At 47.0% G+C, this 24,804-nt stretch overlaps 1 protein-coding gene across 1 annotated transcript in view; it reads left to right on the forward strand.

The window, feature by feature from the left end:
- The first annotated feature begins 9,426 nt into the window (after window positions 1-9,426).
- The window catches only part of USP24 (ubiquitin specific peptidase 24), a 161,467-nt gene continuing 146,089 nt past the window's right edge, over window positions 9,427-24,804 (forward strand). The window contains 2 exon segments of the mRNA XM_036758123.1: window positions 9,427-9,699; window positions 9,702-9,853. Of these exon segments, the coding sequence (XP_036614018.1) occupies window positions 9,471-9,699; window positions 9,702-9,853 (381 nt within the window). The 5' untranslated portion in view covers window positions 9,427-9,470.

Genomic DNA, 24,804 nt, shown 5'->3' on the forward strand with positions numbered 1-24,804 from the left:
CCAATATCATTGCTCAGAAAACCCCATGAACAGTACAGTCCTTGAGGTCACAAAGAGTTGGACACAACTGAACAACAACAGGCATAAGGCACTGTGCTAAGTGGTTTACAAATATTGCTTTATTTGATCCTCATGTGAGTTGTTGGTCAACCCCCTATTGAGTTAATGTGGTCACAGATAATTAGGTTTTAATGTGTTAACGAGGTATTGAACTAACTGGAAAATTTCAGCCATATTTTTACGAGCTGATTCTTTGAGTTAATCAGAAGAATGATTGATTGGCTGAGAAGGCCCCAGGCTGTGCAGAACCTGCCCCAGCTGCTTGACTGCTCAGGGAGTTTGGATGAATTAAAGGTACCAGTTCTTACCCTTCCAGGAAAATGGAGGAGCTCCTACCATTACTGTCTGCCTGGCTACCACCTCCAAAGTACCTCCAGGGGTCACCATCTGTCCTGCTCCTGTAACCTCTAGTCCTCTGGCAATGTGACTTCTACCGGCCTAACTCAAGCACTCTTGGGTCTTAATAAGACCCCTATCTGCCCTGCTGCCCCCTTAGGGCTTCCAGGACTTTCCTTCTCCTGGGCAACTGAACTTATATTTTGGGTTGTCTCCCTGCATCAAAGTGGGAGCTCCTGGAGAGCAGGGGACTGTCTTGCTTTCTCTATTTTCATCTGCAGCACTTTGTACAATATTTGGAATAGAATAAATGCATAATAAATAATACATGAATGCTTTTTCATTCATTTCCTGCACATGTACCTCACTATCACTGCACTTTACATTTGTTGATGGTTACTGAGTTTATGTAGATGGGCAATGAAATTCCATCAACAAAGGGGGGAAGGGATTGCTTAGCTCTCACCCAGTGTCATCCATTTATCTACCTTGGATGGTGTGGAAAGCAGCTCCAGGTATCATATTAGAGTATCCTAGATTTAGAGGTGGAAGGGACCTTTTAGACCACTGGGTGCAACATCCTTGTGTACAGGTAAAGAAACTGAATCAAGGTTAGTAGTTTGAATAAACCTATTCACTCAGTTGGACCTAGAGGGACCTGAGGAGTCTTTGAGAGCATAAATGGGGAAGAAAATGGGGCTGTGCCAAACATAAAGAATCAGAAGCATCCCAGTGCTGGAGATGAAAGAACATCAGACTGGGAGTCACCTTGACCCAAGGAAATACCAGGAATGAAGAACTCTCTGGAAGTTGCTCAGGATGAGGGTGAGAATGTTGTGTGCCTGACCTGTTGTGTCTGTCCTTTATTCTCAAAGAGGACTATGGCATCAGGGAAATGATGATACGACTTGCAGTTGACTTTGGTTTGAGTGAGGGAGGGCTGTGCAAGGTCACCAGCCTCACCTTCTCCTCCAGAGACTCAGATTGAGTGTGGATTCAGTGACCAGATATTAATCAGGATAATCCATAGGAGAACTGTGGGAGACCAAAGATTGTGGGAAGCGTAATAAAGGAAAGATTCCAAAGACTAGCCTTCAGATGCACTTTGAATAATGTCTACTGTTACAAGAACTCTGAAGGACTAGTCCCCATTAGACCGTGAGCTCCTTGAAGGCAGGGACTGTCTTTTGCCACTTTTTCGATCCCTTTCTAGCCTTTAGCACATAATCAGTACCCAATAAGTATGTATTGACTGATCGACTCTTCCCTTCTGGAGCTTGTGATAGAAAGCTGATTTCCTGGAAAAGGGAACAATGGCAGCCACTGTCTGCAGAACTACCAGCTGGGTGGCATTAGAACTGCCCCAGGGAAAGGGGCCAGGAGCAGCAGTTCTGGAGTTTGCTGGGAGCTACAGGAAGCTATAGATAGACCAATGAGCCCCACTATGGGGGCAACCAGGGCAACCACAGCCTAGATCACTGATGGCTCAGATCAACAGCCTTGGAATGAGAGCAATACTTCCTCAGACACAGCAATGCCAGGATGTACTTGGGGAATGACTAGGAAATAGGGCTACAGAGGCTGCTACTTGTGGGCACAGAGGCTAAGAGCTCTCTTTGTCTGGACCTGAAGACCTCCAGTTCAAATCCTACCTCAGACACTTGCTTAGCTAGGGGGGCCTGGGCAAGACTCAAGCTCCCTCCTTCCATTTCTGCATTTGCAAAATGGAGAAACTAACAGCCCCTGCCTCCCCAGGGTGGTTCTGAGGATCCAATGAGGCAACAGAAAGGCTGTTCTTATGGTCCTTACTCTTATCTGCGCTGCACAGGTTCATCTCTTTTCTTTGACTTTCTTCTGGCCTTGGGAAGTTAGATCATGAACAATGTCAGATAATGGAATTCTCAAGTTTTCTGGGCAGGATCAACATGCCAGAGAAGTGAAAAGTTATGTGAGATGAGGTGACATAATGATATATATATGTATATATACAAATATATACATATATATACACACAAACACGCATGAGTGTGTTCATGTGTGTGTGTATAAATGTGAGTGCTAGAACTAAATTGACATCTAGAAACTTTAGTCCTGCAGGTTTCATGGAAAGGGTTTGGAAAAAAAAAAAAAACAAAACTTCAAAACTTTCAGTGTTTCAGCTAAAATCAGGAGACTGCCTGACTTTCTTTTCCAACAACTGAACTGCCGCACCGACATCATAGTAAGGTAATTTCCCATCAATTACAGAATGGGAAAGAGATTTACCAGCTGTTTCTGCCCTGGGGATACACACACATAGGCCTTTGAGATTGCAAAATCTGCTAATAACACATTGAATTAGCTGACTTACAAAGACTTTACACATCTCATTTGCTTCTTACCACTACCTCATAAGACAGGAAGCATAAGAATTATCATCCCTATTTTACTAGTGAGAAAAGGAAGGCTCAAAGCCCCACAGGCAATGGTAGAATGAGTTGTCTGACTGGAAATTCAGTCACCCTGGCTATACTAAAGTATTTGGAATTCTTATCTGGAAAGAATATGGGTCTCTTCTTGTAAAAAAAAAAAAATTTTCTTATTCGATAATTTCAGCTTTCCTTCCCCGCCAATGTCTCAAGGATTTGCCCATTGGATCTAAAATTATTTGTAAATAAATATTTGTTGGGTCGGACTTTGAATACTTTCTTAGCTGAAAAGCTCTTCACACACTTATTATTTGTCAATTACGTTATTATCCTTCCCGATTTCTTGAAGGCTTGAAGTCTTTTGTTACTCCAAGCCTGGAGGGGACCTTGAGAGCTCAAATTCTGCCTTCAGACAGAGTGTGCTTGGATTCCGCCAAACAGGAGTGAAGGTTCGTATTCAGGCGGGGCCTTTCCAAAACCCAACACAGTTCATTCATTGATGCTTATCCTGAAGTTGGAAGACATGTCGCAAATATTATTACTGCATGTTTTTACAGAAAGTGCAACCTAACAAATGAGTTACTTTTCCAAGGATAAGCCACAAGTCGAATTCAGAGCCAAAGGAACTCCTGTTCTAGATTACTGAAAGGGGAGTCGATTCTCTTGTTCCAATTCTAGTAAGCCACGAAACCCCAACATCTCCATCTAGGGCTGTAGAGAACCCTTCTCGTTCTCACTTGCTGCTACCTTCACTTTTAAGAACATGGAAAAGGGGCAGCTTATACTCTCATGTAGGAAAAGGAGACTTGGAGTTGGGAAGACCAGAGCTCAGATTCTGCCTCAGACACATACTAGCTGTGTGTATAACATCTCTGTGCCTCAGTTTTCTCATATGTAAAATGAAGAAGTCTGCCTAGATGGCCCCTAAGGTCCTTCCCAGTTCTAAATCCAGGATCCTACAGCTTAGAGGGATTTAGTAGGAACCAATTAGCTGGGAACAATTCACCTATTTTCTTTGAGCTTTGGAGAAGAAAGCTCCTATTCGCATAAACTCAGAGGGTTAAGAGGAAAGTGTTTTGTCAATCTTAATGCCATAATAATAATAATAATAATAATAATAATAATGGTTCTCATTTAAAGAGCCTTTAAGGGTTATTAGGTGTTTTACATGCATGATCTCATTTGATCCTCACAGAATCCCTGAGACATCTGCATTATTAACCAGTTCCAGCACTCTCCCCACAGACTCTGTGGTTTTGTCACGTTAAATAGGTGTAAGATATTATTATGACTAATAGGTTTTTCACAGCTAACAACCTCCCTCTACAGGCCCGCTCCAAAATTCCTAGCCCCAGGTTCCAGCTAAGAAAAGCAAGTTATTACTCAGCTTGTTGAACCAAGAACAGATCTCACAGTGATTTTGCCCACGGTCACGAAAGTAAAGAAGTGGTAGCCAAATGTGAGTTGGAACATCTTTATGTAGGTGACATGAGATTAAAGTGAAGACCAAGGGCAGTCTTGAAGGTGAAAAGTAATGATTACAGGGCAGCCTGTATATGACGTGTTGGGGGGAGAATGGAAGGAGGAGAGGGAGCCTGATCCTTTTCTAGATCCAACCTTCTAAAACAAATCCCTTAAAAATCCAGGAATATTCAAAAACTGATCACCCTGAGCCTGGCCACAGTGTTTAACCCAGGGATGGGAGAACCTGCGGCCTGGAGGCCACATGTGGCCCTCTAGGTCCTCAAGTGCAATCCTTTCACTGAATCCAAACTTCACAGAACAAATTCCCTTAAAAAGAGGATTTGTTCTGTAAAACTTGGACTCAGTCAAAATGTTACACCAGAGGACCCAGAAGGCTATATGTGGCCTCAAGGCCTAAGCTTCCCCCTCCCTGGACTAGGTGATCTCAAAGTCCCTTCAAGCTCTAGGATCCAGCATTATTTCTGTATAATGCAGTCTAGTAGGGGAAAAGAGGAGCTGCCTTGGACGTACTGGAAGGGTTGTTTGTCTTATAGAAGAGGAGAAGATGGTTAGGCTGTTAGGACTTTAAAAAAAATACAACAAATACGCAAAGGGGAGAATTAGAACCGCAGGGTAAAAGAAAGGCACATTTTTGCTGGATACAAGAGAAAATGTCCTAAAAATGAAAAGTAGCCCAAAGTGGAGTAGGTTACCACTTACGAGGCAGCAAGTTTCCTGTCCCTGGAGGTGTTCAAAGAGAGGCTGGATACTATTGGTAATGTTAGGGGTGGCTGGTGGAGGGAAGGCGGTATTATTCTGTCCTTTACAGGCAGAGCCCTAAAGGAGGAATTCCAACCCCTGGGCATGGTAGGCCCTAATGGATGTCTAGAGACCTTAAAGAGCTGGGTGGCCAGGGTTTTAAGACGGGGCAGGTGTTGGGGTAGAGATGACTATAAATCAATTATGTATTAGGAAGAAAGGACAGAGACCCGAAGAGAAGAATGATAATAAGGATTTAGACTGGGTGAAATGAAGTGAAATGGAGAAGATGCTGAATGAAGACGGTAGAAGATGACTCCAGAGGGAACAGTGGGGAGTGTACCCATGCTTCTTCCAAGCACTAGGTGAAGCATTATGCCTTGGAAAGGATGCCAAGAGAGGTAATGTCTTTAGGAGGAAAGAAGGCTTCAATGAGCACCAGAGGACAGAAAGAAAGAGGAAGAGAGCAGGAGTTTGTTAACAGGGGAAGAGGCCTCCCAACGCTGGTACTGGGGAAAGCTATCACTGAGATGGATAGCAATAAAAGTGTGAGGAAAGGTGGCAGAAAAAAGGGATTTCAAAGACAAAAAGAAGGTAGATGGTCCCTGGAAGAGACAATCTGACCACTTGGCAATCTTGGAGGGAGCAGAGGCAGCTTATCTCCTCCCTTTCCTGCTCTAACCCTGTTTGCCTTTCCCTGGAATCACCTTTTCCTCCCTGACCCCTCCCAACTTTGGTAGGGAAGGGGAAAACAGGCAGAGGTGTGTGTGGGGGGGTTCCTGCTGGAGGCTGCCAGGCACCAAAGTGTGGGTAGGGTGGTCTCTTTAGACCATATCCTAGAGGAAGCAGTATCCCACCCCATGCCTAAGGCAAAGTCCCAGATGCCATACCCTAGTTGTGGCTCTGAATGTAGATTAGACCATATGACCTCTGAGATGCCTTCCTAACTCCAAGATTCTAGGATTCTGTGAAAATGTTGATTTTCTTAACGTCTAGAAGTAATTAGGCTAGAGATGTATGCAATGACCTATAATTTCTTAAATCGAACCCTTTCATAATTTTCTGTATCGTTCATTAGAATTTTAAAATATAAAATGCAAGTGTGACTATCGATACCTCCAAAGCCCCAGTGCTTCCACCTAGATCCCAATTTATCAGGTTCTGAAATGTTTCTCTGCTTTCACAAACAGGCCCCCAAATCTAATTACACCCCTTGCATCCCCAAACAACTGCTTCTGACTCTTTAGTCACTTGAGCATCCGGTTCAAAAATGGCCTTCCTTGTTTTTTGCAGTCACTCATGGCTTGACTCCAAGCTCTCTCACAGACGACTTTTCTCTGCTCCTTTCTTTGCTTCCTCTTCTCAGCTGGGCATAGCTTCCTCTCCAGTCTTACACACTTGCCACTGTTGAATCTTCTGGGCTATCTGAATTGATCTGCTGTGCCTCTGCAGCAACAACTATCCCGGCTCATTTCAAAAGTTAGTTGAAAACACATTATTTCTCCTTCACTTGTTAACGTCTCTTTCCTTGTCATTAATTTCTTAACTCGGCCACTGAGTTCCTTAACACCATAAAACGATTGGGGCAATTTCTATGAAAAATATGATGCAAAATAATATTGAATGTAATTATCTTTGTTACGACTGTCTTCTGAGAGGGGTGGTGTGGTAGAAAATGTCCTGGACTCAGGGGCAAGGAAACAGACCCACAGAGGCTCAGTTACTTGGCCACAGTGATATCATCAGATGGGTACTAGGAAGCAGAGGTCAGATTTGGAATCCAGATTCCTCGATGCCCAGGTCCTCAGAAGCCCCGGGTTCAGCGCTCTTTCCACAGTTCCATTCCACTTATTTTCCTCAATTTTTCTCTCATTTTCCTCAAGGATATAATGACGAGGTTAAGTTAGAAGACTTCTAAGATCCTTTCTAGCTCTGATCTAATGGTTGATAGGCAAAACATACAGCATCCACTTTTGTTTAGGGAAACACTTGCCCCTTTGTTCTAGGAGCTTGACATAAATGTATTTTCAGTTAAGCATCTTTTCATGGAGAGCCCAGAAAGTAGATGCTATATATAGCAATGCGATAAATGTTATATAACCCCATGTCATTGATCTAGATAGATCTTTAAAAATTCAGACGAATCTTTTCTAGCAGTCACCCTTTGCTGCAGAATATCTGAAACTAGATGAGTGATTCTGGGTGTTTGCTCTCCCATAACTGTCATAGGATGGTTTTGGGTCCGGAGCTTTTGGCAAGATGTCTTCCTTGCTCTTCATTTGCCTACGAAGGGTAGCCTTGTATAATTTTATAGCCCAATTGGTAAATTAGCAAATAGACTTTGATAATCAGATAGTGGTGATTTGCGAATGAGGTCAGCAAATGACTTGAGGCAGATTGGTAGCACTGGACTTGGAGTCTGGAAAGAATTGAGTTCGAATGCTGCCTCATTGGCAGCTAGGGAAAGCCATTTAATCTCTAATAGGGCTTACTTTACTGGGTTGTGGAAGGGGTCCAATGAGACAACAGATATGCTTTGCAAACTTTAAAGTGCTATACAAATGCTCTCTATAGAAACATAAGGGTCCTGAGCCTTGTCAGAAGTAGGAAAAAAAAACCGCTAACAGGGAAGCAAAGGGGATTTCCTGGATGCTGGTCAAAATAGGGGCAACGGAAAGACACACGGTAGGCGTAAAGAGGTCGTCTCGATTTTGTTATTATCGCACCAATAATGGCTTGAGGGGCAGAAGTAGAATTAAAACAAAAGAATTGAGCGGGTAATGTGTTGTAAAAAACGAGTGAAGGATAACTGGTGACTGCTGCACCGATATGTGCACAAAGTATTAAACAGCCCGGTTGAAGACCTAGTCCTTGGCGAAGGCTTATGAGAAGACGTGGAATGGACACGGATCTAACAAGATGAGCTGAGGGGGAGTTCAGCTCTGCCCCGGGGGGGAAGGTGGTACTCTTTAAATTATTGAAGAGAGTCCTAGGATAGAAGCAATAGGAAGCTGGTGGAAGACTAGGTTTGTGGGTAAGGTGACAGAGATGAGGGGGAAACTCCAGGTCAGGAGCAGGGATCGATTCAGAGAAAGCGCAGGGACCAGGAACCTGGGAAAGGGGTTGGGGCTGGAGTGGTGGGAATTGGGGAGAGGGGAGAAGATGGGGGAGCCGGCAAGGAAAGGGAGGTAAAGAAAACAAAGGTCTTCAGCAGGGAAGGACGTTCATCTTTAAGCTGGTAAAAAGAGTGTTTATGGGGGGTGGGGGGAGCACAAAGGCGGGCTCAAAGAGCCCGAGCTCTGACCGCTGGGCAGGCTCGGGGCTGCTCGGACTTGGAGGGGGAGGGGCGGGTTCGGGTCCTGTTCCGGGAATGATCAGAATGGGGGGATTTCCAGCGAGTCGGGCCAGATTTATCTGCGATTAACAGGATCCCTCAAGTTGCCGGTGGTGTTATTTGTCCGGAGATAAGACCGCAGTTAAAAGCTTTAGGACTCGCTTTCCGGGCTCAGCCTAGGGGGTCTCCCGAAGGCACCGGCTGTTGCCCCGCCCCGCCATCCGCTATGCGCATGCGTCCTGCCGGCCGACTGTCAGCTCCTGGAGGGCAGGCAGGCGACTTTCACTTTCTGTTTTAGCACCCCTCCCCCCAGCTCCGCCTCTGGTCTGTCAGTAATGCTTGTTGACCGAAGGATTGCTTGTTGGGGCATCCAGCCGGTTTAGGAGCCTTAAATCAGTTGAGACTATTTCTGTGGTTTCATGCAAGTTGGGTCACGTCTCCATCAGCCTTGGGGGGCGGGGGGGTTCGGTCAAGGTCCGGGCTTCTCATCAGAATGGGGGATTCGGCCGTTGGGGAGACTCGATCAGAATGGGGGCCTTCCCGTCGGCCAAGGTTAGGAGGAATCGAAGTCAGAATTTGGGGTGACATGATCGGGACGGCTCCCCTGCGGTCGGAACTTGGGGGTTGGGCCCGCCTTTGGAGGTGCGAGCAGAACGGGGGCTCTCCCGGCAGCCTTCCAAGGCCGGCTAGCGGAGTCGGGGGCGCCCCCGCGGGAGGGAGCGGTCGGCGTAGATCCGGAGCCTCCCCCTAAAGGCGGGTGATTCCCCGGGCCTGCCCCCGGGTCACGTGAGAGGGGGCGCTCTGCGGGGCTCGCTCGTCCCCGCCCCCGCCCCGCCCCGGAAGCAGCGCCTTCCGGGAGCGGCGCAGGGCGGAGGGCAACATGGCCGCGCTCTGCCGCGCCTGAGCCCCGCGAGCCCCGCGAGCGCGCGCCGGCGGCGGCCCGAGCAGCCTCAGCCTCAGCCTCGCTCTGGCCCCGCGGCGGCGGCGGCGGCGGCGGCGGCGGCGGGGGGAGCGTCGAGCGGGCGCGCGCAGGGCGCGGGGGCGCGCGCGTCCCGGGGAGCAGGCGGCGGCGGCTGGAGCGGCCTGAGCGGCCCCGGCCCTGCCCGGCCATGGAGACGGAGGAGGAGCAGCACATGACGACGCTGCTGTGCATGGGCTTCTCGGAGCCCGGCGCCATCCGTCGGGCCCTGCACCTGGCCAAGAACGACATCAACGAGGCCGTGGCGCTGCTCACCCACGAGCGCCCGGGCCTCGACTACGGCTCCTACGAGTCCATGGACAGCGGCGGCCCCGGGGGGCCCGGACCCGGCGGCGGCGGCGGCGGCCCGGGGGGCTCGGGCCCGGGCCGGGCGGGGGCGGCCCGCGCGGCGACGGCGGCGGCGACGGCCACGGCCACGGCCACGACCCGGCCCGCAGCGGGCCCGCGGGCGGAGGAGGCGGCGGGGGCGGCTTCGACCCCCCGCCCGCCTACCACGAGGTCGTGGAGACCGAGGTGAGGGCGCCGGGCCCGGCTGGGGGCGCTGCGGCCCCTGGGCACGTGGGCACGCGGGGGGGGGGCGGGGGGCTCCTTCCGGGGACCCTCAGGGACTCGTGTCCCCCCCCCAGGTGACCCGGTCAACGACGGCTGGGGGAGGGGCTGGTCAAGGACTCCGGGGACGGAGGGAGCCTGGGTGGACTCCACGGTGCAGGACCTCCGCAAGGGGCGGGTCGGCAGGGGGGAGGGGCAGCGGTAGAGGGGTGGTGGGCTCCAAGATGGGCGCGGGTGCGTCGGCCCGGGCTGGTCAAGGTCTCCGGCCGGAGGTGTAGAGCCGCCCGAATCCGGACGAAAGGAGAGGGAGGCTGCCGCGGTGACCGGGTCAGTGGAGCCGGGGAGGGGCCGCGGGCCGGCCGGGGTCTCATGTGGGGCGAGGAGGGCAGCAGACACAAGTGGCTGGTGGGGCCGCTGCCGCCGCGGAGGGGCGCGCAGACCCCGGGTCTGGGGTCCCTGCCTCTCGTCGGCCCTGCCGTGACCTTGGCCAGGGCCCCCGGACTCGCGAACGTCACCTCTGACCCGGCAGTCCCAGGGGCGATCCCTGATCCCCTCCGTCTGGCGCTCCGGAGGTCAGCCGAGGCCAGAGTAGAAGGGGAGCCCCGGGCCTGGGCACGTGGGGCCCGCCGAACCCTCGCCCTGCCCGGGCATCGAGTGCGTAAAGAGAGAAGGATTTAAAGTCAAGGGCCTCACTGCCCGGTGTGACCTTGGAGGGGCCTCCCGGCCGGACCGATTTGTGGTCAGAGACCCCGTGTTGGAGCCGCTTCTCCTCCTCTGATCCTGGGCAGGTGGAAGGGGGGGATGCCCCGAGCTCTGCTGCCCGGCGATATCCGGAACCAGGGCTGTCACAGGTGGGGAAATTGAGGCACGAGCCCAGGGCTGCAGGGCCGCCAAGTGTCCGAGGCTGGCTTTGAGCGGGCTCTGCCCGCGGTCGGGGCACCCGGTTGCCCCCACGGGTCCTCTGGGTGCCCACCTTCGCTGGGCTTGTGTTCAGAGCTGTCTCCCAGGTTCTCGTCTAGCCCCCGCTCCTGGGGGCTGCAGTCTGCCTAGGGAAGGACCTCTGGGCTCCCAAGGTCTGGGAGGGACTGTCTGCAGCAGGTGGGCCGGACTGGCTGGGGCCCAGGCCGGGGATGGGGGGTGGGACTGCGGCCTGAACGGAGCTAGGAAAAGGGCGGCCTGGCCGCCTAAATGGGGAGAGGCAGGATCTGACTGAGCCTGGGCGGGAGGGGGGGAATTCAGACAAGGCGTCTGCATTGGACTGGAGGTGTCTGGTACTTGGGGCAAAGGTGCGGTTCTGGAAAAGTCAGACCGTCTGGATCGGGTCTGTCTCATTCAGGGAGGAAAAGACTGGACTTTGCTTCCTAGAAGTAGGAAGACCCTTAAAGGGAAGAGAAAGTTTGGTTCTTATCAGCCACTGTCTGAACCCCCAGACACAGCTGTTAGGACAGCCCTGCCTTTGATCCGAACCCCGGTCATGGGCTTACTTGTGAGGAGGGGCAGAGAGCTTCGGGATGGCCCAGAATGAGGCTCACCTTTAAGGGTGTGGGGCTTGGTGTGGAGAGGGGATCTGGAGGGGCAGCCAAAAATCCCTTCACTCCACATTTGTGACACAGGAGGTAGTGAGGAAGGCCCGAGTTCAAATCCAGGGTTAGACTCCTGGCCCTGGACAAGTCACTTAGCCCCTTTCTGCCTCAGTTTCCTTACCTGTTCAGTGTGGTTCATGATAGTACTCACCTTGTTGTGAAGATCAAATAAATCATGTTTGTAAAGCACCTAGCGTGTGATAAATGCTGTTCTTCTCTCCCCCCTTCACCTCCAATGTCTTAGTCTGTGTTATATTTTTAGCTTAATGTAACTATCTTTGGCAATAATAGAAACTAATTATCTAGATCAATGCCGAAGCAATCGATTGTTGAGGTGCTTAATTTGGGGCCTTTTTAAACTTCCACTATTCCTTTAAAAAGTGACCGAAACAGTGGTCAACCTGAATAGTAATTGTACTCTCCCCTAATTACTTCAGAGATAAAATTTCAAAACCAGTTTGTTTTTTTTTTTAAAGAATGTACCTATGGAGCGCAAATAAATAAGCAGTTTGCTTAAATGAGAAAGAAAGGTCTTTTTTAATTCCTCTTCCTTCAGTGCCTCAGGGATCTATGATTTCTTTTGTGTTACTCCCTGATGTGGAGCTAAACTGGCCAGTTAGTGGGTCTGGTCAGGCCTCTGGCAGCCCATAGCTTGTCCCTGGGGTCATAATTTTGAAGCCTTATGTTTCACCTTCACTGGTAGTTTGGTGGTGTTTTTGTTCTTTATAAATTTTCTTTCTTTGAAATAATGAACTTAAACCTCAGCAGAATGCACATTTCAGTGTACAGAAAACAGAAGAAGGAAACTGTATGAATCTGCTAACGTGAATTGCATAGTTTGTTGGTTTTTAAAAGTCGCGTACTCAGTTTGACAGTATAGTAAACAAGCCTTGTTTTTTCCTGGTCTGTGTCCCATGCTGAACTTCCTCCTGCTCTTTTCTGTGTATTTTTAAACGTTTCATTGACGTTGTTTTTCACTGGAATATGTTTAAGATCCCAGTATCCCTTCCAGTCCATGATGGGGCATCCAGGCAGGGCTTTAATAGAGGTTGAAAAAATCGGTTATGGTTTTCTGCGATAGTTTAACTTCATTTATTTATTTATTTTTGCTTTTCACAAGATCTTTGATAGTCCTCTCAGGTTGTTTCTGCCATGTTGATCATTCGATGCCTGTCCTTAAGGATATTCCTTAATATCTCCTTTTTTTCTTCTATAATTTTTTTTTAAAAATTTATTTATTTTTAGTTTTCAACATTCACTTCCGTAAGGTTTTCAGTTTTAAATTTTCTCTCCCTTCTTCACCCCCCCCAAGAGGGTATGCAATCTGATATAGGTTCTACATACACATTGATATTAAACATATTTTCACATTAGTCATGTTGTAAAGGATAGATTAACTTTAGTCTGTTACCTGTCTTACTTAATCCATTTAAAAGTGTGTGTGTCTAAATCAGATGGATTTCCCACCTACAACCTCGAATGCCAGGCAGATGAGTTTGGACTTGATACTTGGGGAAGCTGTGTGTGCGTCAGGGTGTTGGTATTGGCTCCCTGTGGGTAGAGAAATAGGGCTGGGCGAAGAAATAGAGGCGGCAGTTCTTCCTGGAAGTAGGAGCTGGGCACAGCGGGAGCCAGAGAGCAGAGGGACACCATTCCTTAGGGCGTTGCTGGCCTGCGCTCCCTCTTGAGTGAGTCCGGGTGAGGCAGCAGCGTCATCTGGGTTTAGGAAGGTCATTTGGTGGCCATGCAGGGTGGCTTGGAGGCAGGAGGAGGCCAGGAAAAAGGGGGTTTCAGTTCCAGTCTAAGGTGATGAGTCCCTAGAGTTAGAACAGCTCCATAGGGTCGTCCATAGGGTCACTAGCCAGTCATCTTGATGGCAGTTCTCCCCGCACTCCTGTGACAGAGGGAGTTTATTGCCCTGAGGCCCGAGGATGTGCCCACACGTGGTCACCGCTGGTGGTGGGGAGTAGAGCTCAGAGTCGACCTTGGATCTTGTGATTCGGGGAGCCCACCACTTCCTGAGGGACCCCCATATCAAAAAGAGACCATGGACGTGCTAAAGTGACTGGAAGGGAGCGAGCGTTTATTAACCTCCTACTGTGTGCCAAGGCACTGTGCTGAGCACCTTCTGCAGCTGTGTCATTTGGTCCTCACAGTAACCCTGGGACGTAGGTGCTGTGGTCCTCATTTTACAGATGAGGAGCCTGAGGCAGACAGATGAAGGGATGAAAGCTAGAAAGTATCTGCAGCTTGGTTTGAGTGGAGTCCTTCCTGACTCCAGGTGCAGCGTTCTGTGCGCTGTGCGGATCAACCTGTCTTTGTTTCTGCAGACCCGTGATACTTAATTCAAAGCCACTTCCACTGTGAACCTGAAGTAATTGTGTCCAAAACAAAAAGTCCAACCCACTAAACCAAAGAGTGATGGATGAGAATCAGATTTAATATAATTCTTTTTTTTTTTTTGGCCTAAAGGGATCTTAAGCATCACCAGGTCCAACCTATTTGTTTGAAAGTTGAGAAGATTGAGGACCAGAGAGGGGAAGCTAAGTCAGCTCCTGTTTATTAAGTGCTTAACATGTGCCAGGCACTGGTACAGATTCAAGCAAAAAGAAAGGCAGTTCTGGCCCTCAAGGAAGAACACAACCCATGGAAAGGAGACCAGAAAAAGGGGTGTTGGGGAAAGGGGAGGGCACTGGTGGGAATACGGGGGAGAGCATCATCAGCGGGGCCCAAAGAGCAGTGGAGACATGGTGGTCTCAAGCAGGTTCTCTTACTTCTTACTGTATTAGAGATTGGTGCTTCAGGCTCCGATTAGCTTCCTACCCCCCAGTATCCTTACTGTGAAATGCCCCTCCGTTTGTGCTGGTACCTAAGCAGTTACCTGAGTCCTTAGTCTGGTGTGCTTTGAGGCTTTGTTTTAAACAGAAAGTATTTGAAGTTGATCTTCACTTCAGTGAGGACCGCAAGAATAGCTGTGTCCATTTGGCAAAGGGTCAAAGCTCTCTGTCCTGGGTCCTCATAGCTGCCATCTCCCTGATCTGGTCTTCCTTCCGGTGAAGACCTCGGCTCATCTGAACAAGCCTTTGTGGGGCTCGCTGTGTCTAAGATGTGCCAGGGGAATGCTCCCTATCACCACAAGGTTCCTCGTTTTCTGTCCGGCAGCTTGCTTTCTCCATTGCATTCTGTGTGGGATGTTCATTTTTAATTCTTTGGAGATGACGGTAATACTTTCATGACAGTCTAGATTGGTATCCTTCATCTTAGTGATTAGGACGCATCAGAAAGGAAATGCTGTAATGAGGGTATTGACAATATACATTTTTACCAAATTTTCCTATATTCCGTAGTATCGTGGTGCCGATCTGTGTAACAGCACTCCTCACTCACTCTCTTAAGTCTTTTATCAGTGATGCGGGTTATAGCTTATTATTTTTATCAAAATTATTTGTCACAAGCTGTTTTTAAAAAATGATGTTTTGCTTTCACGTTACATGCATTTACAGTTTGCTTCACTTCCTAAGAGGTCTCCTGTGACAAAGTAAGCAGTTGAGCACAGCTGATACTGGAGTAAATTTATCTGAAATTTCACACGACGTCTCACATCTGTGGTGCCCCTGCCCACCTCACTGTTAAAAAAGTGAACAGAAGCCACCGTCACCCCATTGGGCAGAGAAAGAGAAAGAATTCTTCCAACAAATATGTGTAGTTAGGCAGGACAGATGCCCTGGTGGCTGTGCGTGGCACAGAGGCATCTCACTCCACAGCCTGAAGCCATCTCCACTGCTCCCCGGATGAGCTGCGGTTCTCACAGCTCTCAAAGTAGTGTTATAGAAGTGACCTGATTTTGCTCCTTAAAATCACTTATTTTTCTACTACTGCAGTTCTAGTACAAGTTGTTGTGTTTCTGCTGCCTTTGCTCTTGCACCATTTCATACAAGCCTTTCCGTGTCTCTTTGAAGCCATCTAATGCCCTATTTCTGATAGCACAGCGGCGTTCCACTGCAGTCATACACCACAGCTTATTCCAATGGTTCCTTACCTATTGGATAGCCTCACGAGCTTACTTCTTTAACTTCACACTTCCATTCTTTTAACTCATTACTTAAAAGTGTTCATTTGGTATTATCTGTGCTTCGAGATGTTACTTTGCAGTGATCTTCATCTGTATGTATTTTGTATTTCTCCCCAAGTCATACAGTCTTGGGAGTCGGGGATTCATTTTCTGTTTCTTTTTTATTTGCCCCCAGTTACAATTAATTACTTGGTAAAAGCTCGATATCTGCATAAAGTTAGCAACAGACTTCGGCACAGTGTGTTTTGGGGGGTAGGGAACATATTATTAAGCACTGTTAGGTGCCGGGCACTGTGCTGAGCTCTGTACATCTGATCCTCACAACCTTGGGAGGAGGTGCTCTTAGTATCTCCCTGTACAATGAAGGAAACTGAGGCAGGAATCCTGGAGCCATTTGCTCATCCTGGCTGTAGGCCCGGTGCTCTGTCCACTGTGCCACCACCGACCTCTGTGGAAAGAGGGGTTTCCTGCCATTGAGAGAGTGCTCCAGAAATGAAATGACGTGCTTTAAGTAATGGGCTTCTTGTCAGGGGAAGGATGGGTAGTCCTCTAAAAATGTGGAGACTTTTTTTGTTATTTGGGATGTTGTAGAATGAGAATCCCAGAACTGAAGACTCCTAAGAGGTGCAAAGGACCAGCAGCTGTCTGGTCTGGTCACTATAGCAGAGCTGAGAGACCCCAGACAGTTGCTTCCTACGGGGTCCTGGGCAGGTCACTTACTCCCTCTGTGTCCCAGTCTCAGATCCTATGAGTCTGCAACCTCCAATGATCTTTCAAGACCATCTGTCCACTTTTCATAGTTCTGAAGTCTAAGCCTTTTCCATATAACACACCTTTTAATAACTTAAAGACAGCTAGTATATCCCTTATATCCCCTGCCCTGCCCCCCTCTGCATTGCGGGCATGGCATAACTGAAGAAAATGGAACCTTCTGTATTTGCCCAGGTACTGCAGTGGACTAGAAAACAGCCCACTGTTGATGCTCGGGGATTTCAAGATGCTGTGAGTTTGTCTGTGTGGTGTTCCCTCCACTGTTTGAATCTCAGCCCCTCTGTGGGCTCGGGCAGTTCTGCTGCTCTCAGAATTTGGCAGCTAGGCTGGCCCTTCAACAACAGACATCTTGTCTAAAAGACCCAGGAGAGCCTAGACCCCATCGGCACAGCCGTGAGGGATGCAGGGGCTTCTGTACCACATGGAGGCATCAGAAGAAGACAGTAGTGGAGGGTGATGCTCTCCAGTGATGTGTGTGTATGTTGAACTGTGTGTACACACACACACACACACACACTCCCCCCCCCATTCCCCTCTCTCCCTCCTCCTCCTCCTGTCCCCCCCCCCCCCCTTCTCTTATTCTCTCTCACTCCTTTAGGGGAAAATGGATGCGAATGAAATTGCTAATTGTTTATCCTTACTTTGTGATTTTTGCTCATTGTCAGAGTCAGGGACCAGGGCCTCATCTCTCTGCTCCCTAGTTTCAGACTAACTTCTGTGGCTAGTCTCCTCACTGTCAATCCCTCCTGCCATACCTTAAGCTTCTTCCCTTCTTAGCCTCAGCAGAGATGGACAAGAATCTGATCTCTTGAAAACCTAGAGGATGTAATAACTAACAGCAGTGAGAACAGCATTTATATAGGTGTGAAGATTTGCAAAACGTGTTACATCTGTTATCTCATTTGATCCTGTACTGTTTCATGGAAAGCTGAGAAAGTTCCCACATGTGGAGACCTTATTGCAAAGTATATTTATTCCTAGCTTGCTCCTGTGCATGTGTATCTAGAGAGTTTTGTTTTGTTTTTTGGGCAGGGCAATTGGGGTTAAGCAACTTGCTCAAGGTCACACCGCTCACTGCACCACCTAGCTGCCCCCTAGAGAGCTTTTTAAAGTAGGTTTTGTGAAACTTTCATATGAACAAAACAAAGGAAATTTTTAATGATCTAGGCCTGTAGGTAGCAAAATTTGCTAGAAAAATGCCTTTAGTATTGCTTAGGCAAGCTTTTAAGCAGGAAGCATTATTAAACCCTTACAGCGTGCCAGGCAGTGTGCTGCTCGTGAGGACAAAAGTAGGCAAAAAAGGGGTCCCAGATGCCCAACCACAGATGCATTCAGTGTGCCAGCCAGAGTCTAGACTAAGCCTGGAGGTAGAGCCCCATTCACTGGGTGCTGGGGCTGGGCTCCCACGCTAAGCAGGATTGGCAGGGTGTTATGTTTGATCCTGGGGCCTCAGGGGACAGGGCTTGGGCTGGGGAGACTCTGGGCCATGGGTTAGAGGGGATGTGTGTTCTCAGCTTGGGTGTAGGCTGTGGATGCCTTGTGGATAGCAGGGGTTGTCCACGTGAGAAGGTGTTTAATGAAGATTAGACAGCCTGTGCTGGCCAAGCCTCTTCACCCCTCAGGATTCTCCCTGATCCAGAGAGTAGCGGTTCCCAAGGGTCTCATGTAGCTGGCTGCTTGGAGATGAAGTTCAGTGACGTGTGAAGGGAATGGTTTCCTTCTCTTGTTCACGTGTAGTGTAGTCCTGGATTTAATGTTTGCTGGCACATCCCTTCTCTAGCGGTCAGTTTCCTCCTTTGTAAAATGAGAGGGTTGGACTCGATGATGTCTAAAGACCCTTCCAGGTATGAATCCTGGAAGCCTGTAAACTCAGAGGAAGAGTGACAGTTTTACACCACAATAATGGTAATGATCCCAAACAAACACTTAAGGGCCCACTAGGTACCAGATCTTGGGCCAGCCCTTTAGAATACAAAGGCCTTCCCCTCAAGGAGCCCACGCTGTATATTTGTGGATATGTATTAAGTACACGCAGGGGAGAAACCACTGGGACTTGGGTAGGGGGTAGCCCAGGAGGGAGCTCTGTGGGCTGGCTCTGGAACAAAACTCGAGATTCCGGCAGTCGGGATAGAGACATGCTTCTATGCCTGGGGGCCCTGAACTTGAGGGAGAAGGGGTGAGCGGGCGGCCTCAGACTTAGTTGTGTTTAGTGTGTCAGCAGCTTATTACTTCTTTGGGAAGTCAACAGGTGCAGAGACTGATGCCCTCATTGACTGACCTTGCTCGGTGTGCTGATAACCTGGGAGTAAGAGGGGCTGGGAGAAGAATCGGCTTCTGAACAAAGTCACAACATCCAGACTCAAGCTGAGTGAGGCCATTCACCTTTTTTGTGTCCTGGACCTCTTTGGCCACTACTCTGGTGAAACCTGTAGATCCCTGCTCAAAATAACACTTTAAATGCATAAAATAAGATAGATTACAGAGAATATTAGTTATCTTGAAATGCAGCCAGCAAAATATCTCAAAACCAAGTTTGCTGCTCTAAAAGTTGGGCTGCTTTCTACTCTTAGGAAAAAGCGCTTGTCCACATCCTTTTTTGTCTGCCTGACCCAGAGCAGATAAGATGCGGCGAGCGGACTGCAGGCAGCAGATAATGCGTACGACATGTGCTTCTAAAGCCTCAGAAAGCTACATTTAGAAAAGTAGTGACTAATATTCCTGATGGGAAATTGCTGCCTGACAGTGTTAGAAGAAGGAGCTTCGAAGGCACCATGGGGGCCATCCAGTGGTGCTGCTGCAGGCTCCCAATGTGTGTGGGCACCAGGGACTCATTGCAAGGCAGAGGCTGCCTGGATTAAGAAGGTACACAGTCAGTGACAAGTTCCTAAATTCCTTGTAGCTTCTTTTCATTATGTATTTTCTCAGGAGGTTCTTAATCCACCTGCTGACACCAGCAGGGGCTGTGGTATTTTGAAGGAAGCCTTCTGCTCAAAGGTTTGGAGCCATAAGTGAAGAGCAGTGTTTCTCAAGTGGTCCCATGAACTTCAGGGGTTGTGTGTAGAGAATACATAGTTGTGATGCTAAGATGATTAAATAGGAAATTATCAACAGCATTTGGGGAATTAAAAAAAAAACTACAATTAAATCCTTTTCATTCTCATGTCTAGGATTTCTTCTTTATCCTAGGGGCTTTTTGTTTCCATATTTCTTTCTCCTTTCCCTATCCCATCCCTAGCTTCCAAGTAGCATTTATGGGATCTTTTAGTGAATTGGAAATTCCAAATGTTCCATGGCCAAATTAGTTTGGGAAAACTTGTTTAGAAGTGCCACCCGAAGCTCTCACTGCATTATAGCACTGTATACTGATGAACAGTCCCTAGGAGGCCACATCACCAGGATAGGGTATTCTGCATAAGAAAGCACCGCCCTTGTCACAAATAGGCATGATCATGGGAAACACCGGCCTGCTTTGGTCTTTCCTGAAAGCAGTTCCCTCCTTCTGCATCTTGAACCACCTCTTCCCTCCCCCCCCCCCTTTGAGGAGATGGCGCTCTGCACGCCCATGTAACCACTGCGCTCATCAGAGTGCTTTAGCCTTCCAAAGGGTCTGCTACTGCTGTAAACATTGTCTTTTGCTTCACTGTGAAGCCTTCACAGGTTTCTCTAAAGCCATCCCTTTCAATCTTTTCTGATGGCACAGTAGTATCGCATTACCTTAAAGCCATTCCCTTACGGAGGGGTAACCTTTGAGGTGATAATGGTATGAGCATTTATATAGTGGTCACTGTGTGCCAGACGGCTGTTCTAAGCACTTTACAATCATTATCTCATTGGGATGTAGGCGCTACTATTAGCACCGTTTTCCAGACGAGGAAGCCAAGAGAAACAGAGTGACTTGCCCAGGGTTACACAGTTAGGAAGTATCTGAGGCTGGATTTGAACTCAAGTCTTTGTGACTCTGAATCCTATACTTAATCCACAGTGTCACCATGTTTCCAATTCTTAGCCCTTACCAAAATAGCTTTTCCTTTTTCTTTAACCTCTTTGGTGTATAGGCCTATTAGTATTGCTGGATCAAAGGATATATGCAATTGAATGACTGTTGGGGCATATTTCTGAAATGCTTTCCTGAACATCTGGACTAGTTGATCACTCCATCGATAAGTGCACAAATGTGCCTTTTTTTTTTAAACAGCCTTTTCAGTCTTGGTCATTTTTGTGAGTCTTATGGGTGTGACGTGGAACCTCAGAGTTGCTCCAAGTTGCATTTCTCTAATTATTAGTTTCGGGGACCATTTTTTGGATAAGGCTGTTGTATCTTGTGTCCATTTGTCATTTTGAGAATCTCTGTTACCTTTGCAAATTTGAATCAATTCCTTATAGATCCTGGGAATGAGATGTTTATCAGAGAAACTTGCTGCAAAGATTTCTTTTCCAGTTACCTGCTTGCCTTCTAATTTCAGCTGCATTTAATGCATTTTAGAAATTTTCTCTTCTAGAATGGCTTATAGAAAGAAAAAAATTAATATTTAAAGGAGTATCATTGTGCTGTGCAGGGGTTCTCAACCTCTTTTGGATCTGTAGCTGTCTCAGTAAATCTTCCCACTTTGTGTTCATCATGAAAGGAAGTAAATTATAGAGTTTATGATGTATATACATCCATTAAGAAATGAAATTAAGTGATTACTTTTTCATTTTGAAAATTTAGTGCATAACAGTTTTTTAAATTTATTTAATATATTTAGTTTTCAGCATTTATTTTCACAAAAGTTTGCATTACAAATTTTTTCCTCGTTTCTACCCTCCCACGACTCCAAGATGGCGTATATTCTCGTTGCCCCGTTCCCCAGTCAGCCCTCCCGTCTGTCACCCCACTCCCCTCCCATCCCCCTTTCCCTTCTTCTCTTGTAGGGCAAGATAAATTTCTCTACCCCATTGTTTGTGTATCTTATTTCCTAGTTGCATGCAAAAACTTTTTTTTTTGTTGTTGTTTTTGAACGTCTATTTTTAAAACTTTGAGTTCCAAATTCTCTCCCCTCTTCCCTCCCCACCCACCCTCCCTAAGAAGGCAAGCAATTCAACATAGGCCACATGCGTATCATTATGTAAAACCCTTCCACAGTACTCATGTTGTGAAAGATTAACTATATTTTGCTCCTTCCTAACCTATCCCCCTTTATTGAATTTTCTCCCTTGACCCTGTCCCTTTTCGAAAGTGTTTGTTTTTGATTACCTCCTCCCCCCGTCTGCTCTCCCTTCTATCATCCCCCCCTTTTTTTATCTTCTTCCTCCTCCTTTCCTGTGGGGTAAGATACCCAATTGAGTGTGTATGGTATTCCCTCCTCAGGTCAAATCCAGTGAGAGCAAGATTTACTCATTCCCCCTCACCTGCCCCGTCTTCCCTTCCTACAGAAGCACTTTTTCTTGCCACTTTTATGTGAGATAATTTACCCCATTTTATCTCTCCCTTTCTCCCTCTTTCAGTATATTCCTCTCTTATTCCTTAAATTGATTTTATTTTTTTAGATGTCATCCCTTCATATTCAACTCACCCTGTGCCTTTTGTGTGTGTGTGTGTGTGTGTGTGTGTGTGTGTGTACATATATATATATATATATACACACACATATATATATATATACCTACATATATACATATATAGACACACACATATGTATGTATATGTATACACATATATATGTGCATATTCCTTTCAGCTACTATGATATTGAGGTCTCATGAATCATACACATCATCTTTCTATGTAGGAATGTAAACAAAACAGTTCAACTTTAGTAAGTCCCTTATGATTTCTCTTTCTTGTTTACCTTTTCATGCTTCTCTTGATTCTTGTGTTTGAAAGTCACATTTTCTATTCAGCTCTGGTCTTTTCACTGAGAAAGCTTGAAAGTCCTCTATTTTATTGAAAGTCCATATTTTGCCTTGGAGCATGATACTCAGTTTTTCTGGGTAGGTGATTCTTGGTTTTAATCCTAGCTCCATTGACCTCAGGAATATCGTATTCCAAGCCCTTCGGTCCCTTAATGTGGAAGCTGCCAGATCCTGTATTATCCTGATTGTTTTTCCTCAATATTCAAATTGTTTCTTTCTGGCTGTTTGCAGTATTTTCTCCTTGACCTGGGAGCTCTGGAATTTGGCGACAATGTTCCTAGGAGTTTTCTTTTTGGGATCTGTTTGAGGAGGCGATCTGTGGATTCTTTCAATTTCTATTTTACCCTCTGGCTCTAGAATATCAGGGCAATTCTCCTTGATAATTTCTTGAAAGATGATATCTAAGCTCTTTTTTTGATCATGGCTTTCAGGTAGTCCAATAATTTTTAAATTATCTCTCCTGGATCTATTTTCCAGGTCAGTGGTTTTTTCAATGAGATACTTCACACTGTCTTCTGCTTTTTTCATTCCTTTGGTTCTGTTTTATAATATCTTGATTTCTCATAAAGTCACTAGCTTCCACTTGCTCCAATCTCATTTTTAAGGTAGTATTTTCTTCAGTGGTCTTTTGGACCTCCTTTTCCATTTGGCTAATTCTGCCCTTCAAGGCATTCTTCTCCTCATTGGCTTTTTGGAGCTCTTTTGCCATTTGAGTTAGTCTATTTTTTAAAGTGTTGTTTTCTTCAATATTTTTTTCAGTATTTTTTTGGGTCTCCTTTAGCAAGTCATTGACTTGTTTTTCATGGTTTTCTTGCATCATTCTCATTTCTCGTCCCAATTTTTCCTCTACTTCTCTAACTTGGTTTTCCAACTCCTTTTTGAGCTCTTCCATGGCCTGAGACCAGTTCATGTTTTTCTTGGAGGCTTTTGTTGTAGGCCCTTTTACTTTGTTGACTTCTTCAGGCCGTATGTTTTGGTCTTCTTTGTCACCAAAGAAAGATTCCAAAGTCTGAGACTGAATATGGGTGCGTTTTCGCTGCCTGCCCTTATTCCCAGCCAACTTACTTGACCCTTGAGTTTTTCGTAGGGTATGACTGCTTGTAGAGCAAAGAGTACTTTGTTCCAAGCTTGAGGGGATGCACCGTTGATTTCAGAGCTATTTCTATATAGCCAGCTCTGCCACCCCAGCACTCGTCCTTCCTCAAGAACCACCAACCTGGACCTGAAGCAAATCTTCAGCAGGCTCTGGACTCCTGCTCTGATCTGCCACTTAATTCCTCCCACCAGGTGGGCCTGGGGCCAGAAGTAACTGCAGCTGTAGTTCTGTAGCTGCACCTCCCCTGCTGCCCCTGGGGCGGTGGGTGAACTCTGTCCCCCGCAGCTTTTCCCACTAACCTTCTCTGTTGTCTTTGGTGTTTGTGGGTTGAGAAGTCTGGTAACTGCCACAGCTCACTGATTCAGGGTGCTAGGGTCTCTTCTGCCTGGCTCCTGGTCTGGCTGGTCCTGCTGTCTCCCACGCTGAGCTCCACTCCCCTCCACTCTGTGTGCGATAGACCTGATCCAGCTGCCATCCAGGCTGTCCTGGGCTGGACCCCTGCTTCCCTCTGCTATTTTGCGGATTCTGCAGTTTTAGAATTTGTTCAGAGCCATTTTTTATAGGTTTTTGGAGGGATGTGGTGGGGAGCTCACGCAAGTCCCTGCTTTCCAGCCACCATCTTGGCTCCACCCATAACAGTTTTGATATAAAATTGTAATCACAACACAGTCAAATAAATTAGTCATACCCTCGAATTTGTTTCTTGGCAACTAATAGTTTATTCTTGATAGAGCTTTGAAAGAGATGCCCATGTATCATGTTCAGTTTGTTTCCTTAGATTCGATTGAGAATAGAACCAAGAATCATGATTCACAGAGATAAGTTGTTAGAAATGGAATTAAAGCCTTGTCTTGTGAACACATTTAGTAAAAAATGGAATAGGCTTCCAAGTTTACACCACAAAATTTACATGTTTTTTATTAATTTTTGGAAAAATTGTTTGGAAATCATTGAGATCAGTTGACTCAATTTTCGTTGCTGCTTTTCTCTACACCATGTCCCCCCTCCCCTGCCCACCACCGTTCTTACACTTTTTGAATATTTCAATAAGATAATGTAGTTATTTTCTAAGTATTTAGAACAGTGTGGCTTCTATCCATATGTCAAGAGCATTCAAGATTCCTTGGAAGATGTACCAACAGAAATAGCCCTATTTAATGACCTGTTAATTAGCATCAAATAAGACATAAAACAGATTAATGTTTGTCAAAAAGTATTCTCCACTTCAATGGAGGGGAGGCAGTGCAGAATCCAACTGGAGTTGGGATTCCCTGCGGATAGCAATGTCTGCCACATGCTCTTGTTTGTGAATGTCATTGTGTTAATTGAATTAAACCCCAGGATACTGCAAAACTTCTGGAAGAGATGAATAATCATTCAAAGGAGTTTGGCTCATCCTTCCACTCAGGAAAACCCCAATGGGTGAAGAATGTTCATTGCCCAGATTTCAACATGTGTCCAAATGGGCAGCCTGCTATACGGCAATACTGGGAATTAGGTC

This window comes from Trichosurus vulpecula, chromosome 4, assembly GCF_011100635.1.
Source record: "Trichosurus vulpecula isolate mTriVul1 chromosome 4, mTriVul1.pri, whole genome shotgun sequence".
Taxonomy (NCBI): domain Eukaryota; kingdom Metazoa; phylum Chordata; class Mammalia; order Diprotodontia; family Phalangeridae; genus Trichosurus; species Trichosurus vulpecula.